Source organism: Mobula birostris, chromosome 1 (assembly GCF_030028105.1).
Source record: "Mobula birostris isolate sMobBir1 chromosome 1, sMobBir1.hap1, whole genome shotgun sequence".
In the NCBI taxonomy this organism is placed as follows: Eukaryota; Metazoa; Chordata; class Chondrichthyes; order Myliobatiformes; family Myliobatidae; genus Mobula; species Mobula birostris.
The window spans coordinates 203,796,152-203,811,328 of NC_092370.1; the positions used below are offsets into that span (position 1 = coordinate 203,796,152).

General features: G+C 41.0%; 1 protein-coding gene across 2 annotated transcripts in view; it reads left to right on the plus strand.

Annotated features, from left to right (window-relative positions):
* The window catches only part of l2hgdh (L-2-hydroxyglutarate dehydrogenase), a 39,953-nt gene extending 27,278 nt beyond the window's left edge, over positions 1-12,675 (plus strand). For both annotated transcript variants that reach the window (XM_072269363.1, XM_072269370.1), the window contains exons 8-10: positions 4,026-4,183; positions 5,970-6,101; positions 12,276-12,675. In XM_072269363.1, coding sequence (XP_072125464.1) covers positions 4,026-4,183; positions 5,970-6,101; positions 12,276-12,471 — 486 coding nt within the window. In that variant the 3' untranslated portion in view covers positions 12,472-12,675. The remainder of the gene's footprint in view (positions 1-4,025; positions 4,184-5,969; positions 6,102-12,275) is intronic.
* Positions 12,676-15,177: the final 2,502 nt, after the last annotated feature.

A 15,177-nucleotide genomic window follows, 5' to 3' on the forward strand; every position in this document is an offset into this window, starting at 1 on the left:
GGAGATCCAAAATGATAGGAGAAGACAGGAGGGGGAGGGATAGAGCCAAGAGCTGGACAGGTGATAGGCAAAAGGGATACGAGAGGATCATGGGACAGGAGGTCCGGGAAGAAAGACAGGGGGGGGGGGAACCCAGAGGATGGGCAAGAGGTATATTCAGAGGGACAGAGGGAGAAAAAGAAGAGTGAGAGAAAGAATGTGTGCATAGAAATAAGTAACAGATGGGGTACGAGGGGGAGGTGGGGCCTAGCGGAAGTTAGAGAAGTCGATGTTCATGCCATCAGGTTGGAGGCTACCCAGACGGAATATAAGGTGTTGTTCCTCCAACCTGAGTGTGGCTTCATCTTTACAGTAGAGGAGGCCATGGATAGACATGTCAGAATGGGAATGGGATGTGGAATTAAAATGTGTGGCCACTGGGAGATCCTGCTTTCTCTGGCGGACAGAGCGTAGATGTTCAGCAAAGCGGTCTCCCAGTCTGCGTCGGGTCTCGCCAATATATAAAAGGCCACATCGGGAGCACCGGACGCAGTATATCACCCCAGTCGACTCACAGGTGAAGTGTTGCCTCACCTGGAAGGACTGTTTGGGGCCCTGAATGGTGGTAAGGGAGGAAGTGTAAGGGCATGTGTAGCACTTGTTCCGCTTACACGGATAAGTGCCAGGAGGGAGATCAGTGGGGAGGGATGGGGGGGGGGGATGAATGGACAAGGGAGTTGTGTAGGGAGCGATCCCTGCGGAATGCAGAGAGAGGCAGGGAGGGAAAGATGTGCTTAGTGGTGGGATCCCGTTGGAGGTGGCGGAAGTTACGGAGAATAATATGTTGGACCAGGAGGCTGGTGGGGTGGTAGGTGAGGACCAGGGGAACCCTATTCCTAGTGGGGTGGCGGGAGGATGGAGTGAGAGCAGATGTACGTGAAATGGGGGAGATGCGTTTAAGAGCAGAGTTGATAGTGGAGGAAGGAAGACCCTTTCTTTAAAAAATGAAGACATCTCCCTCGTCCTAGAATGAAAAGCCTCATCCTGAGAGCAGATGCGGTGGAGACGGAGGAATTGCGAGAAGGGGATGGCATTTTTGCAAGAGACAGGGTGAGAAGAGGAATAGTCCAGATAGCTGTGAGAGTCAGTAGGCTTATAGTGGATAAGCTGTCTCCAGAGACAGAGACAGAAAGATCTAGAAGGGGGAGGGAGGTGTTGGAAATGGACCAGGTAAACTTGAGGGCAGGGTGAAAGTTGGAGGCAAAGTTAATAAAGTCAACGAGTTCTGCATGTGTGCAGGAAGCAGCGCCAATGCAGTCGTCGATGTAGAGAAGGAAAAGTGGGGGACAGATACCAGAATAGGCACGGAACATAGATTGTTCCACAAACCCAACAAAAAGGCAGGCATAGCTAGGACCCATATGGGTGCCCATAGCTACACCTTTAGTTTGGAGGAAGTGGGAGGAGCCAAAGGAGAAATTATTAAGAGTAAGGACTAATTCCGCTAAACAAAGCAGAGTGGTGGTAGAGGGGAACTGATTAGGTCTGGAATCCAAAAAGAAGCGTAGAGCTTTGAGACCTTCCTGATGGGGGATGGAAGTATATAAGGACTGGACATCCATGGTGAAAATAAAGTGGTGAGGGCCAGGGAACTTAAAATCATCGAAGAGTTTAAGAGCATGAGAAGTGTCACGAACATAGGTCGGAAGGGATTGAACAAGGGGTGATAAAACCGTGTCGAGGTATGCAGAAATGAGTTTGGTGGGGCAGGAGCAAGCTGAGACAATAGGTTGGCCAGGACAGGCAGGTTTGTGGATCTTGGGTAGGAGGTAGAAACGGGAAGTGTGGGGTGTGGGAACTATAAGGTTGGTAGCAGTGGATGGGAGATCCCCTGAGTGGATAAAGTCGGTGATGGTGTGGGAGACAATGGCCTGGTGCTCCTTAGTGGGGTCACGATCGAGGGGTAAATAAGAGGAGGTATCCGCGAGTTGTCGCTGTGCCTCGGCAAGGTAGAGGTCAGTACGCCAGACTACAACAGCGCCCCCCTCATCGGCGGGTTTAATAATAAGGTTAGGATTAGTGCGGAGGGAGTGGAGAGCAGAGCGTTCGGAAGGAGTGAGGTTGGAATGGGGACAAGGTGCGGTGAAGTCGAGACCGTTGATGTCCCGTCGGCAATTAGCGATAAAGAGATCCAAAGCAGGCAGAAGACCAGAGCAGGGTGTCCATGAAGAAGAGGAGGGTTGAAGACGGGAGAAGGGGTCATTGGTGGGGGTGGAAGAGTCCTTGCCGAAGAAGTAGGCTTGGAGACAGCGGAAGAAAAGTTCCGCTAGGCTCCACCTCCCCCTCGTACCCCATCTGTTACTTATTTCTATGCACACATTCTTTCTCTCACTCTCCTTTTTCTCCCTCTGTCCCTCTGAATATACCTCTTGCCCATCCTCTGGGTTCCCCCCCCCTTGTCTTTCTTCCCGGACCTCCTGTCCCATGATCCTCTCGTATCCCCTTTTGCCTATCACCTGTCCAGCTCTTGGCTCCATCCCTCCCCCTCCTGTCTTCTCCTATCATTTTGGATCTCCCCCTCCCCTTCCAACTTTCAAATCCCTTACTCACTCTTCCTTCAGTTAGTTCTGACGAAGGGTCTCGGCCTGAAACGTAGACTGCACCTCTTCCTAGAGATGCTGCCTGGCCTGCTGCGTTCACCAGCAACTTTGATGTGTGTTGCTTGAATTTCCAGCATCTGCAGAATTCCTGTTGTTTTCATTTTTGTACATTGTTTTCATACTACTCTTTTATACTCCTTGAAGCTTACTATAAATTTCAATAATTGGATGCACATATGTACCTGTGGAATTGTATATTGAGTTTATATATTTGAATTACAAATATTCTTGATCTTAAAATTGTTAATGTAAATAGAAATGTGCACTTGAATCTGGTGTCTCTTGGGTTAATTATGTTTTTCGTACTGAATTGTTGTTAACAGAACAATAGAGTGTAGAAACAGGCCCTTCAGCCCACGATAGCAGTGCTGACCATGATGCTAGCTTAAACTAAACCTGCACATGACGTGTGTCCCTCCAATCCCTGCATGTTCATGTACCTGTCTAAATGCCTCTTAAATGTCACTATTCTACCACCCTGCACATCTGTTTTAAACCTTGCCCTTATCACCTTAAAGTTTTGTCTTCTGGTATTTCTACTGTATGGGAAAGGAGACTCTTATTTGTGCCTCTCATAATTTTATAAGCCTTTATCAGATCTCCCTTTAGCCTCCAACGCTCCAGGAAAAAACAATCCAAGTTTCTCCAACCTCGCCTTATAGCTAATACTCACACTAATCAAGGCAGCATCCTGGTGACTCTGTTCCACACCCTTCCCAAAACCTCCACATTCTTTCTGTAATGGAGTGACTATAACTGCACGCAATGCTCCAAATGAGGCCTAACCGAAGTTTTATACATCTGAAACATGACTTCCTGATTCTTGTACTCCATGGCCAGACTGAAGACAGTGTTGCTGTATGCCATTTTTACCACTCTCTTACTTCTGTTGTCACTCTCAGGGAGCAATGGACTTGGACCCCAAGATCCCTCGGCACATCCTGCCATTGACTGTATACTTTCCCCTTGCATTTGACCTCTGAGAGTGCAACATCACACACTTGTCCAGATTAAACTTAATCTGCTATATTTCTGCCCGTATATGCATCAGATCTGTTACCTGCTAATTCCTTCAACAACCTTCTTCATTATCGCATTATCAGCAATTCTACCAATTTTTAAGTTTAGAAAATATTTACTTTCAAGTGAAGGGCAGAACCTTTATAGACAAGAGGAAGGTTTGTTGCAGTAAGAGACAAAGGCTGTCAGCCTTTGCTCTCTAACCTGCTAAACTCCATACCATTTAACTAACTGCATTTTGTCTGAACTTGTGTCCAGTTCTTTGATTTTTTTAATATTGAACTAGATTATCAAAATGGAAAGTCTTTGTTTAATTCCCTGTCTATATCTATAATAATCCTTTAAGCTGTCCTTTATTTTTTTTAGGTTCCAGATCCAAAGTTTCCTTTTCTTGGTGTACACTTTACACCGAGAATGAATGGGAGCGTCTGGCTTGGACCCAATGCAGTTTTGGCATTTAAACGCGAAGGTTACAATGTTTATGATTTTGACCTGCATGATTTTAGAGAAGCAATATGTTATAGGTATGCCCAAGATTTCAGATATATGTTGAATGTAGAACAAAACTATGAAATCCATAATATGAAAGCATATTTTTCAACATTGACAATATAAAACCATAAGATATAGGAGCAGAAGTAGGCCATTTGCCCCATCAAGTCCGCTCCACCATTCAATCATGGGCTGATCTAATTCTTCTAGTCATCCCCACTCCCCTGCCTTCTCCCCATACCCTTTAATGCCCTGGCTAATCAAGAACCTATCTATCTCTGTCTTAAATGCACCCAATGACTTGGCCTCCACGGCTGCTCATGGCAACAAATTCCACAGATTTACCACCCTCTGACTAATGGGCCACTTCTTTGCCCATTCCCCTAAACTATCTAAGTCTCTCTGCAGACTCTCTGTTTCCTCAACACTACCCATTTCTCCACCTATCTTTGTATCATCGGCAAATTTAGCTGTAAATCCATTAATACCATAGTCCAAATCATTGACACACAGTGTTAAAAAGCAGCGGTCCCAACACCAACCTCTGTGGAACACCACTGCTAACTGGCAGCCAGCCAGAATAGGATCCCTATACTCCCACTCTCTGTTTTCAGCCAATGCTCCCCCATGCTAGTAACTCCCCTGTAATTCCACGGGCTGTTATCTTGCTAAGCAGCCTCATGTGCTGCACCTTGTCAAAGGCCTTCTGAAAATCCAAGTACACCACATCTACTGCATCTCCTTTGTCTACCCTGCTTGTAATTTCCTCAAAAAATTGCAATAGGTTAGTCAGGCAGGGTTTTCCTTTCAGGAAATCATGCTGGTTTTGGCCTATCTTATCATGTGCCTACAGGTACTCTATAATCTCATCCCTAACAATTGATTCCAACAACTTTCCAACCACTGATGTCAGTGGTTCTGACATGCCTTTTGTATCTCCTGCTGTAATTTGTAATCCACTTCCCAGCTGCTGTTTGGAGGCCTGTATACAAATGCCATTAGGGTCCTTTTATCCTTGCCATTTCTTAACTTAACCCATAAGAGCCTCTACACCTTCCAATCCTATGTCATCCCTTTCTAATGATTTAATATTATTTCTTATACACAAGGCCACAACACCCCCTCTGCCTAGTAACCTATCTTTTGGAAACACTGTATATCCTTGGATGTTCAGCTCCCAATGGCAGCCATCCTTTAGCCAAGTTTCACAGATGGCCATAACATCATACTTGCCAATCTGTAGCTGAATTTCAGGATCGTTCATTTTATTTCTTATGCTGCGTGCATTTAAATAAAACACTTTCAGTCCAGTATTTGTTGCTTTCTGTTGTAAATCATCCCACTGGCTATGATTATGCCTCATCTCCTTCCTGTCCTTCCTATCATCTAACAATATGGTTAAGTTTCCTGTTAACATTCTTGAATGTACCTGCTCATTAGTGGTAAAATGGAAATGTGAAAGCACATTGCAATAGTCATTTTAATTACTTGGCATAAATGGCTCTGAGATGTTTGTTATTTTTATGCCCCGGCTTCCGCAAGTAACTTCATTCGCATATACAAAACGTAAGCCTTCTATTTTGGATTGTATTTCAGAGATGTAACAAAACTTCAAGTTCATATCACATATTTTGTTTCTGTGGTGTTAAACGTGTATTTTGAATTAAAATTTTAATCTTAAAGCAGAAATTGGTTGTATGTTAATTAAAAAACACTTCTTGGTGTTTTAAGTTTGAACGTGGTTTCTAATAGGTATCTTCAGATAATTTGTACACTTCCAGAAGCGTAAAAACTAACTCTTCACTCTCCCTTTACCAGTGGGGTTCAAAAACTTGCCATGAAACATGTTGTATTTGGTATAAATGAAATGTATAAAGGAATCGTTATCAGTGCCCAAGTGAAACAGCTTCAGCGGTATATTCCACAGCTTACCGTCAATGACGTTATGAGGTAAGGAGAAAGATTGTTTAGCACATTGAGTCTTGCATGTTTTGACTTATTGCTTCTTCTCTGCTTCTTTTGTATTTCTCGATTATAATTCAAAGATCACATAGTATTATAAAAATGTTAGGTTAAGTTAATTGTATTCAAAAATGTTGGAGATTATGCAGTCTACCAATAAACTGTTACTGTTTCAATTAATTACTATTTTTCCACAGTATTCTTATGTGAAAAGAGGCCATATTTAACGTTGGCATACTGAGTTAAAGATTCACGTAATTGGTTGTGATAGCTAAATATTAAATGTTGCTTTCTTTTCAAAAGCTAAATTTGTATACTGTGCCATTTTCAGATCTGTATTGAATAGATGAAGTTCAGAGACTTTTAGATCTTGGCATGCATGATGGGCTAATATTTCAGGTTTAAATCAGCAATCAATAAAGCCAATGGATGTTTGTATATACGACCAGCAAAGCAGACGACCAGTCAGAATGGGTCAATATCAAAATAATAGACAAGTTTGTATTTTCAAGAGTAGCACTTGGAGACAATAAGTGGATGAGTTATTGAAGGATCAACGCTACTGAATATGGCCATATTTAATTTGCCATATTAATTACATGTTGTATCTACATTCTAACCCCCTATGAGTATACTTTGATCTCTAAATATAGCCTTGCACTGCTTTTCTCTTTTTCTAACCATAGTGAATAACTTCACACTCCTTGATGCTGTATTCCATTTCCCAGTATTTTGTCCATTGACTTAACCTGCATATGTCTGTTTTACAAACTGGGTCCTCCTCGCTCCTATGTTTGCATTCCTTTGGGTGCATTAGTTTTTCATTAAGACAGCTCTTTGTAGATCAAGGATGACTTAATCTACAAAACCTGAGTGAAAGTCTAATTCTAACCCTAAAGAGGCTAATGAGAAAAATGCAAACTCTCCCTAAGATGGTGCGGATTGAGGCCGATGGAGTGTGAAGGTGAGTAAGTACTTCAGGAGATGGTCAGACACAGGGCTTTTGATGCATGTCCATAAGACCATAAGACAAAGGAGCAGAAGTAGGCCATTCGGCCCCTCGAGTCTGCTCCGCCATTTTATCATGAGCTGATCCATTCTCCTATTTAGTCCCACTCCCCCGCCTTCTCACCATAACCTTTGATGCCCTGGCTACTCAGATACCTATCAATCTCTGCCTTAAATACACCCAATGACTTGGCCTCCACTGCCACCCGTAGCAACAAATTCCATAGATTCACCACCCTCTGACTAAAAAAATTTCTTCGCATTTCTGTTCTGAAAGGGTGCCCTTCAATCCTTAAGTCATGCCTTCTCTTACTAGACTCCCCCATCATGGGAAACAACTTTGCCATATCCACTCTGTCCATGCCTTTTAACATTCGAAATGTTTCTATGAGGTCTCCCCTCATTCTTCTAAACTCCAAGGAATACAGTCCAAGAGCGGACAAACGTTCCTCATATGTTAACCCTCTCATTCCCGGAATCATTCTAGTGAATCTTCTCTGTACCCTCTCCAATGTCAGCACAACCTTTCTTAACTAAGGAGACCAAAACTGCCCACAGTACGCCAAGTGAAGTCTCACCAGCGCCTTATAGAGCCTCAACATCACATCCCTGCTCCTATACTCTATTCCTCTAGAAATGAATGCCAACATTGCATTCGCCTTCTTCACTACTGACTCAACCTGGAGGTTAACTTTAAGGGTATCCTGTACGAGGACTCCCAAGTCCCGTTGCATCTCAGAACTTTGAATTCTTTCCCCATTTAAATAATTGTCTGCCCATTTATTTTTTCTGCCAAAGTGCATAACCATACACTTTCCAACATTGTACTTCATTTGCCACTTCTCTGCCCATTCTTCCAATCTATCCAAGTCTCTCTGCAGACTCTCCGTTTCCTCAGCACTACCGGCCGCTCCACCTATCTTCGTATTGTCAGCAAACTTAGCCACAAAGCCACCTATTCCATAATCCAAATTGTTGATGTACAATGTAAAAGGAAGCAGCCCCAACACTGATCTCTGTGGAACACCACTGGTAACCGGCAGCCAACCAGAATAGGATCCCTTTATTCCCACTCTCTGTTTCCTGCCAATCAGCCAACGCTCTATCCATGTATGTAACTTTCCCGTAATTCCATGGGCTCTTATCTTGTTAAGTAGCCTCATGTGTGGCACCTTGTCAAAGGCCTTCTGAAAATCCAAATATACAACATCCACTGCATCTCCCTTGTCTAGCCTACTGGTAATTTCCTCAAAAAATTGTAATAGGTTTGTCAGGCAGGATTTTCCTTTAAGGAATCCATGCTGAGTTCTGCCTATCTTGTCATATGCCTCCAGGTACTCTGTAACCTCATCCTTGACAATCGACTCCAACAACTTCCCAACCACCGATGTCAAGCTAACAGGTCTATAATTTCCTTTTTGCTTCCTTGCCCCCTTCTTAAATAGCGGAGTGACATTTGCAATCTTCCAGTCTTCTGGAACCATGCCAGAATCTATCGACTTTTGAAAGATTATCGCTAATGCCTCCGCAATCTCCACAGCTACTTCCTTCAGAACACGAGGATGCATTCCATCTGGTCCAAGAGATTTATCTACCTTTAGCCTATTCAGCTTCTTGAGTACTTTCTCTGTCGTAATTGTGACTGCGCACACTTCTCTTCCCTGCCACCCTTGAGTGTCCGGTATACTGCTGATGTCTTCCCCAGTGAAGACTGATGCAAAATACTCATTCAGTTCCTCTGCCATCTCCTTATCTCCCATTACAATTTCTCCAGCATCATTTTCTATCGGTCCTATATCTACTCTCACCTGTCTTTTACTCTTTATATACTTAAAAAAGCTTTTAGTATCCTCTTTGATATTATTTGCTAGCTTCCTTTCATAGTTAATCTTTTCTCTCTTAATGACCTTCTTGGTTTCATTTTGTAAGGTTTTAAAAACTTCCCAATCCTCTGTCTTCCCACTAATTTTTGCTTCCTTGTATGCCCTCTCCTTTGCTTTAACTTTGGCTTTGACTTCTCTTGTCAACCATGGTTGCATCCTTTTTCCACTGGAAAATTTCTTCTTTTTTGGAATATACCTATCTTGCACATTCCTCATTTCTCGCATACACTCCAGCCATTGCTGCTCTGCTGTCTTTCCCGCCAGTGTCCCTTTCCAGTCAACTTTGGCCAGTTCCTCTCTCATGCCACTGTAATTTCCTTTACTCCACTGAAATACCGACACATCAGATTTCGACTTCTCTTTTTCTAATTTCATAATGAACTCAATCATGTTATGATCACTGCCTCCTAAGGGTTCCTTCACTTCAGTCTCTCTAATCACCTCCGGTTCATTACACAATACCCAATCCAGTACAGCTGATCCCCTAGTGGGCTCAACAACAAGCTGTTCTAAAAAACCATCTCGCAGACATTCTACAAATTCTCTCTCTTGAGATCCAGTGCTGACCTGATTTTCCCAATCACCTCGCATGTTAAAATCCCCCACAATTATTATAACACTGCCTTTCTGACAAGCCTTTTCTATTTCCAGTTGTAATTTGTAGTCCACATCCCTGCAGCTGTTTGGAGGCCTATAAATAACTGCCATCAGGGTCCTTTTACCCCTGCTATTTCTTAGCTCAACCCATAAAGATTCTGCACCTTCCGATCCTATATCACCTCTTTCTAATGATTTAATATCATTTCTTACCAATAAAGCCACGCCTCCCCCTCTGCCTAGGACTTTGAGCACATCCTTGAGTCTTATAGTTGCTTCCATGACAAGGATTGGAATAGATTGTCTATTTCAGGAGTCTGGTGTTAGGCGTGTAAGTAACATGGAAATGAACTGACAATATTTGTGGTAATTCTTCAGTGCCTTGAAATGTATGGTACATATGCTGCGGGTTATCCAGGTCTCAAAAGATTATAGGAGGGCAAAGAATGCTGCCGCCCTGTAGACCATGAGTTTGTCAGATCTGACACTTAGATCTTCAAATAATCTTTTCTCCCAATTGACCAGAGTGTGTATTGGCACATTAAAGGTGCTGCTACGCTTCATCATTAATGTCTGCCCTTACAATAATAGTATTTCCAGACTTTCTGTGCTGCAGGTTGTGTTTGCTTATACCAGATGTTTACATTATTCCCAGATGCATATCTGGTGATGAGGCCAGATCATCATGAGCTGGGTATTTGTCTTAGAGTTGTAGGTATCTTGTGCAGTTGGCAAATATGCAGAGTGCTGATTGAACTCAGTAGGGTCCCCCTATGGTGAATCTTGTGCTTCACTATTCTGATGAATGCAAACAGGAGCTAACATGATTGGCCCTTATGCATGCTGATGATACAAGCCTGAAAAGCACCTCCTACTTATCCTTCCCAAAAATATGTTTTCCTCATGGAAAAATCTATATCAAACTGGATAAGCGATTGATTTGGAAGAGTCTGAGTGTCCATCATGAATGTTGCAAATTAGTCTATATTGGTGAATATGATTTCACTCAAACTTTATAGATTTTTGTCAAGGTTTTTCTTTTGGCAAGATGCATATAAGCATCATTTGTTGTGTTAGAACAGCAAGGACCATTCAACAGTTTTGTTGAATTAGTTGGTTTCAGCCATAACTGTGGTACAGCTAGGATAGTCTTACAGATTTTGTAATATAAGTGGTGACTGTTATTGAAAGGAAAGGTAACTTCAATTATATATTTTTGTTTACATGAGTGTTTACAGAAATTTTTAAAAATTCTAAATCTGTGTGATGAGCAGGATATGCCTATTGTCTATGTATGTTACAATTAATGTAATTTCATGAACAGTGCTCTTACTGTGTTCTGGTGAGTAGAAGAACTCTTGTGGTCACTATTATTTGTTTGCCAATTAATTAATAAAGAATCCATGAAGTAAGATATAATATAAAATGTAGTGTCTAGCATCATCCTACCCTGAAGTGCCAAACTAAGCAAGTTCATTCCCGAAGTTTTAGTCTCAAGAAGCTTTCTATCATTTAGCAGTACAAGTGCATTGAAAATTTGCAGCAATGGCAGGACTGTTACCAGCAGGTGTCACTCATTGACAAGGTCTAGGAGATTCCAGTTGGGTGTGTGAGAGATCAGCTTCACAAGCAGATAGGGTTAGAACACTGGGCTCAGCAGGAAATGAGCAGCTCTTGCTAGTCCTGACAGTAGAAGAAGGTAAGCTAACTGCTTAACAGCTGATAGCTGGAACTGTCAGAGTGTAGTATTAAATTCCCAAACTCGTTAATGTACACACTAACTACAAATGCTAAAAGAAAAGATTAATAGACCTGACTAACTTCAAACATCAACACATTCTAAGAGATGGGCACAATGAATGTAATTTGTGATTTTGAATATGACTTTGATACTGTGCCAAAGTCAAAACATGAGTTTGAGCCTTCTTTAATATGGGTTCCTTGTCAAAATATGTCGGGGTTTTGATGAAACTAATATTGAAGTGGAAGTGAATAACCAGGCAGGTTGTATTTAGAGGAATATCACTGTGAGAGCTCTTTGTCATTGTTCAAATGGTATTGAGGAATATATACACTGCATTTCATTATGAGGCACGAATGAATTAATTGGCTTTGCTGGTTTTTCTCTAGCCACCTACAGACTTAGAGTAGTAGTACAACCTTGAAAAGAGAAGTTTAGAGAACTAGTCACACTTCGGAAACTACGCAGTCTGTATTTGATATCGTCATCACATTGAGTTCTATTAGGAGTGCCTGACCTAAATTATCCTGTTGTCCAGAATATAAGAGCATATTTAAGAACCAATGTAGATGAAAATAAGATTTTTCAAAGACTAAGTTTTCAAATCTGCAACATAAAAGCTCAATATTAATATCTTGTTCAATTTTAATGTCATGTTCTTATGTTGAAGCTATCTTCAAACTGATCTATAAATTTAATTCACAGCTGAGTCAATATAAAAGAACATAAAGTTAATGTCCACAATATAGTTCAAATTAAAACTCTCAGATTCACTGAAACAGAAAACGTAATGCATCATTAGGTATAATCTGATGTTTGAACTTATTAGGACACAATAACATTAGACTGTTTAAAGAGAATTACGGTTAAAGTTATTTGATTTGTATGTTACTATATGGTATGTAACCCCTTTGATTTGCTGTACTCCTGCAGAGGCCCATCTGGAGTAAGGGCACAAGCGTTGGACAAAAATGGTAATCTGGTAGATGACTTTGTGTTTGATGGAGGCTCTGGACCTATTGGGAGCCAAGTTCTTCATGTTCGAAATGCACCTTCACCTGCAGCAACCTCATCCTTAGCCATTGGAGAAATCATTGCTGTTGAAGCAGAGAAACGATTTAATTTGTAGATTTTTACGGCTTTAATTTTGGAAGATGCAAAATTCTTAAACTCAGTTTGAAAATTTGAATGCTACAGATTGTTCTGATTTTAAAATTCTTACACTATTGTATGTAACTTTCATTTCTGAATTTGATCAGTGGTATGTTTTTAATACAAGCTTAGACACTAAGAAAGTTTGCAATTTATTATTACTGTTGTACTGTAACTTGGGTACGAAATATTAAAATGAATTTCTTAAAAATCATATTTTGAACTCCTTGCCTTTGAGTATTTGAGTATTGTATTGAAAAAGTACTTTGTAGTTCTTTGCTCAATGGAATGACTGAGACAAATAGTGTGTTTGGCTTTAAGAGAATGTAAACTCAAGAAAATAAAAAGCATATACTGATCAGCTGGGTGGGGGTGGGAAGAGAGTTGAAGTGAGATGGAAAACAGCTGAGATAGAAACAGATCTACGAAATATTTGTGCATAATATAAATTCCATTGCAAACACATTGACAGCGATTTGATGGTTAATAATGCTGCTTGTGTTTACTAGGGCTGGAGATCCTTTACAACCAAGTATGTATTTAGATTCAAAGAAAATATTTTTATCAAGGTACATCTGTGTCACCATATACAACCCTGAGATTCATTTTCTTGTGGGCAATCACAATAAATACAAGAAACACAATAGAATCGATGAAAGACCACACGCAACAGGACAGGCAACATTGTGCAACTACAAAAAGAAAGAGAAGAAGATAAAAATACCTATTAATAAAATGAACAATAAATAACAAGAACCTGAAAGGAAGAGTCCTTGAAAGTGAGTCCAGTTCAGTGTTGGGGCAAGTGAAGTTGATTTCATCTTTCCTATCTGTAAGTTGTTGATTTCTTGTTTGGATTTCCAGCATCTGCAGATCTTCTTGTCTTTGTTGATTCCTTGTTTGCTTTTATTCCCTTGGTGTTTGAATATTACTGGCTTAGGTTTCATAGTGAATGACAAATGTGATGGTGTGGTTTTTGGGCAAGAGGCATATCAGCCATTTCAGTCCTCCGATGGCATGCTTTTGTATTTTGTCTAATTACTGATTAACAAGCCAAAGTAAACACTCATAACTCAAGTGCTGAGACAAATTTTTGTATCATACTGCTATCTCACTTTTAGCTCTCTTTCACATGCCTCCAGTGTGCCATTAACTATGCTTCTAATATCACACACAAAATGCTGGAGGAATTCAGCACGCCTGGCAAGATGTGAAAACTTCAAAGAATTGTCTATACTTGTAATTATGAACTGTCCTTTGTGTTTAGCAAATAAATATCGAGCCTCAATCACAAGGCGGTTAGACCTGTTCTGCCAGGGGTTTCTGCCTGCAGTAACCTTGTTTTGTCGAATAAAAAAACTGCCTTGTACCTACCGGTAATGCAACACTCTGATTTCATCCACGCCACGACGACGACAATCTGGCAACGCTGTTGTTTTCATGTCGGGGGAGCTGCATGCTGCATGGTACAGTATGTGTGTGCAGGCGTGTGTTGGATCCTTGCTGTTTTCATGGTATAAATGCTCATGCAAACCAAGGAAGGAGACATAAATCATACCTATGTAAAACAACATGTGAAGAATTCATCAATCTGATTGGATCCAGCATACTGGATCACATTATCAGTGAAATGTAGAAATACAAGTATTATTCTGTTTCATTGGATTCTACTCCAGATATATCTAATGTGGACCAGCTGACTTTGACTGTGCACTATGTTTTGCCGTCTGGACCAGTTGAAAGATTTGTGAAGTTTTCGGATATGGAAGGTCATAGTGCTGAACAGCTCGCTCAAAGTTTACTTGACTTTTTAAAGGAAAATGACATTGATATAAACAACTGCCGTGGTCAAAGTTATGACAATGCCAGCAACATGAGTGGCAAGTATAGTGGCTTACAAGCACAAAAAAGAGTTGAATGAGTTTGCGGATCACATTCCATGTTTTGCACATTCACTAAATTTGGTTGGAAAATGTGCTGCTGAATGTTGTCAAGAAGCATTAGTTTTCTTTCAATTTGTAGAAAGCCTGTACACATTTTTTTCTGCTTCTACTTATCGGTGGGATCTCCTTTCTGCTGCATTATCTGATGGTGGTGCTCATTTGCCCATTGTGAAAAGAATGTCAGATACCAGGTGGTCAGCTCGTGCAGATGCAACTAAAGCACTTTTACACAGCTTTTCTGCAATAAAACAAGTCTTGGATGACATTTCAAATAACAATGATCAGAAGGCAGAATGTCGACAACAGGCTTGTGGACTACTTTCAACCATGATGAAGTTGGAAACAGGAATAATGGTCATATTATGGGATCAAGTATTACAGCATTTCCAAATGACCAGTGCTTCTTTGCAATCTTCTGGCCAAGACTTGAACACAACTTGTGCACCCTATGAATCATTGCATGGATATATTCAAGCTATATGGTCTACTTTTTCAGACATTGAGCAAAAAGCCAAGGATCCGACTAAATGTGAAGATTATCAACAGCAAACTCGAAGAAAACACAAGAAAATCGCGCGTATGATGATTTCAATGGTTCCAGCACTCTTGATCCACTTGTTGAATCTCAAATGCCTTCTCAGTAGTTTAAAAGCCGAATATTTCTTGCCATTACTGATGGCTTGTTTTCTGCCCTGTCAAAAAGGCAGAAAGCTTATCTAAAGGTGAATGGTGTTTTTGGA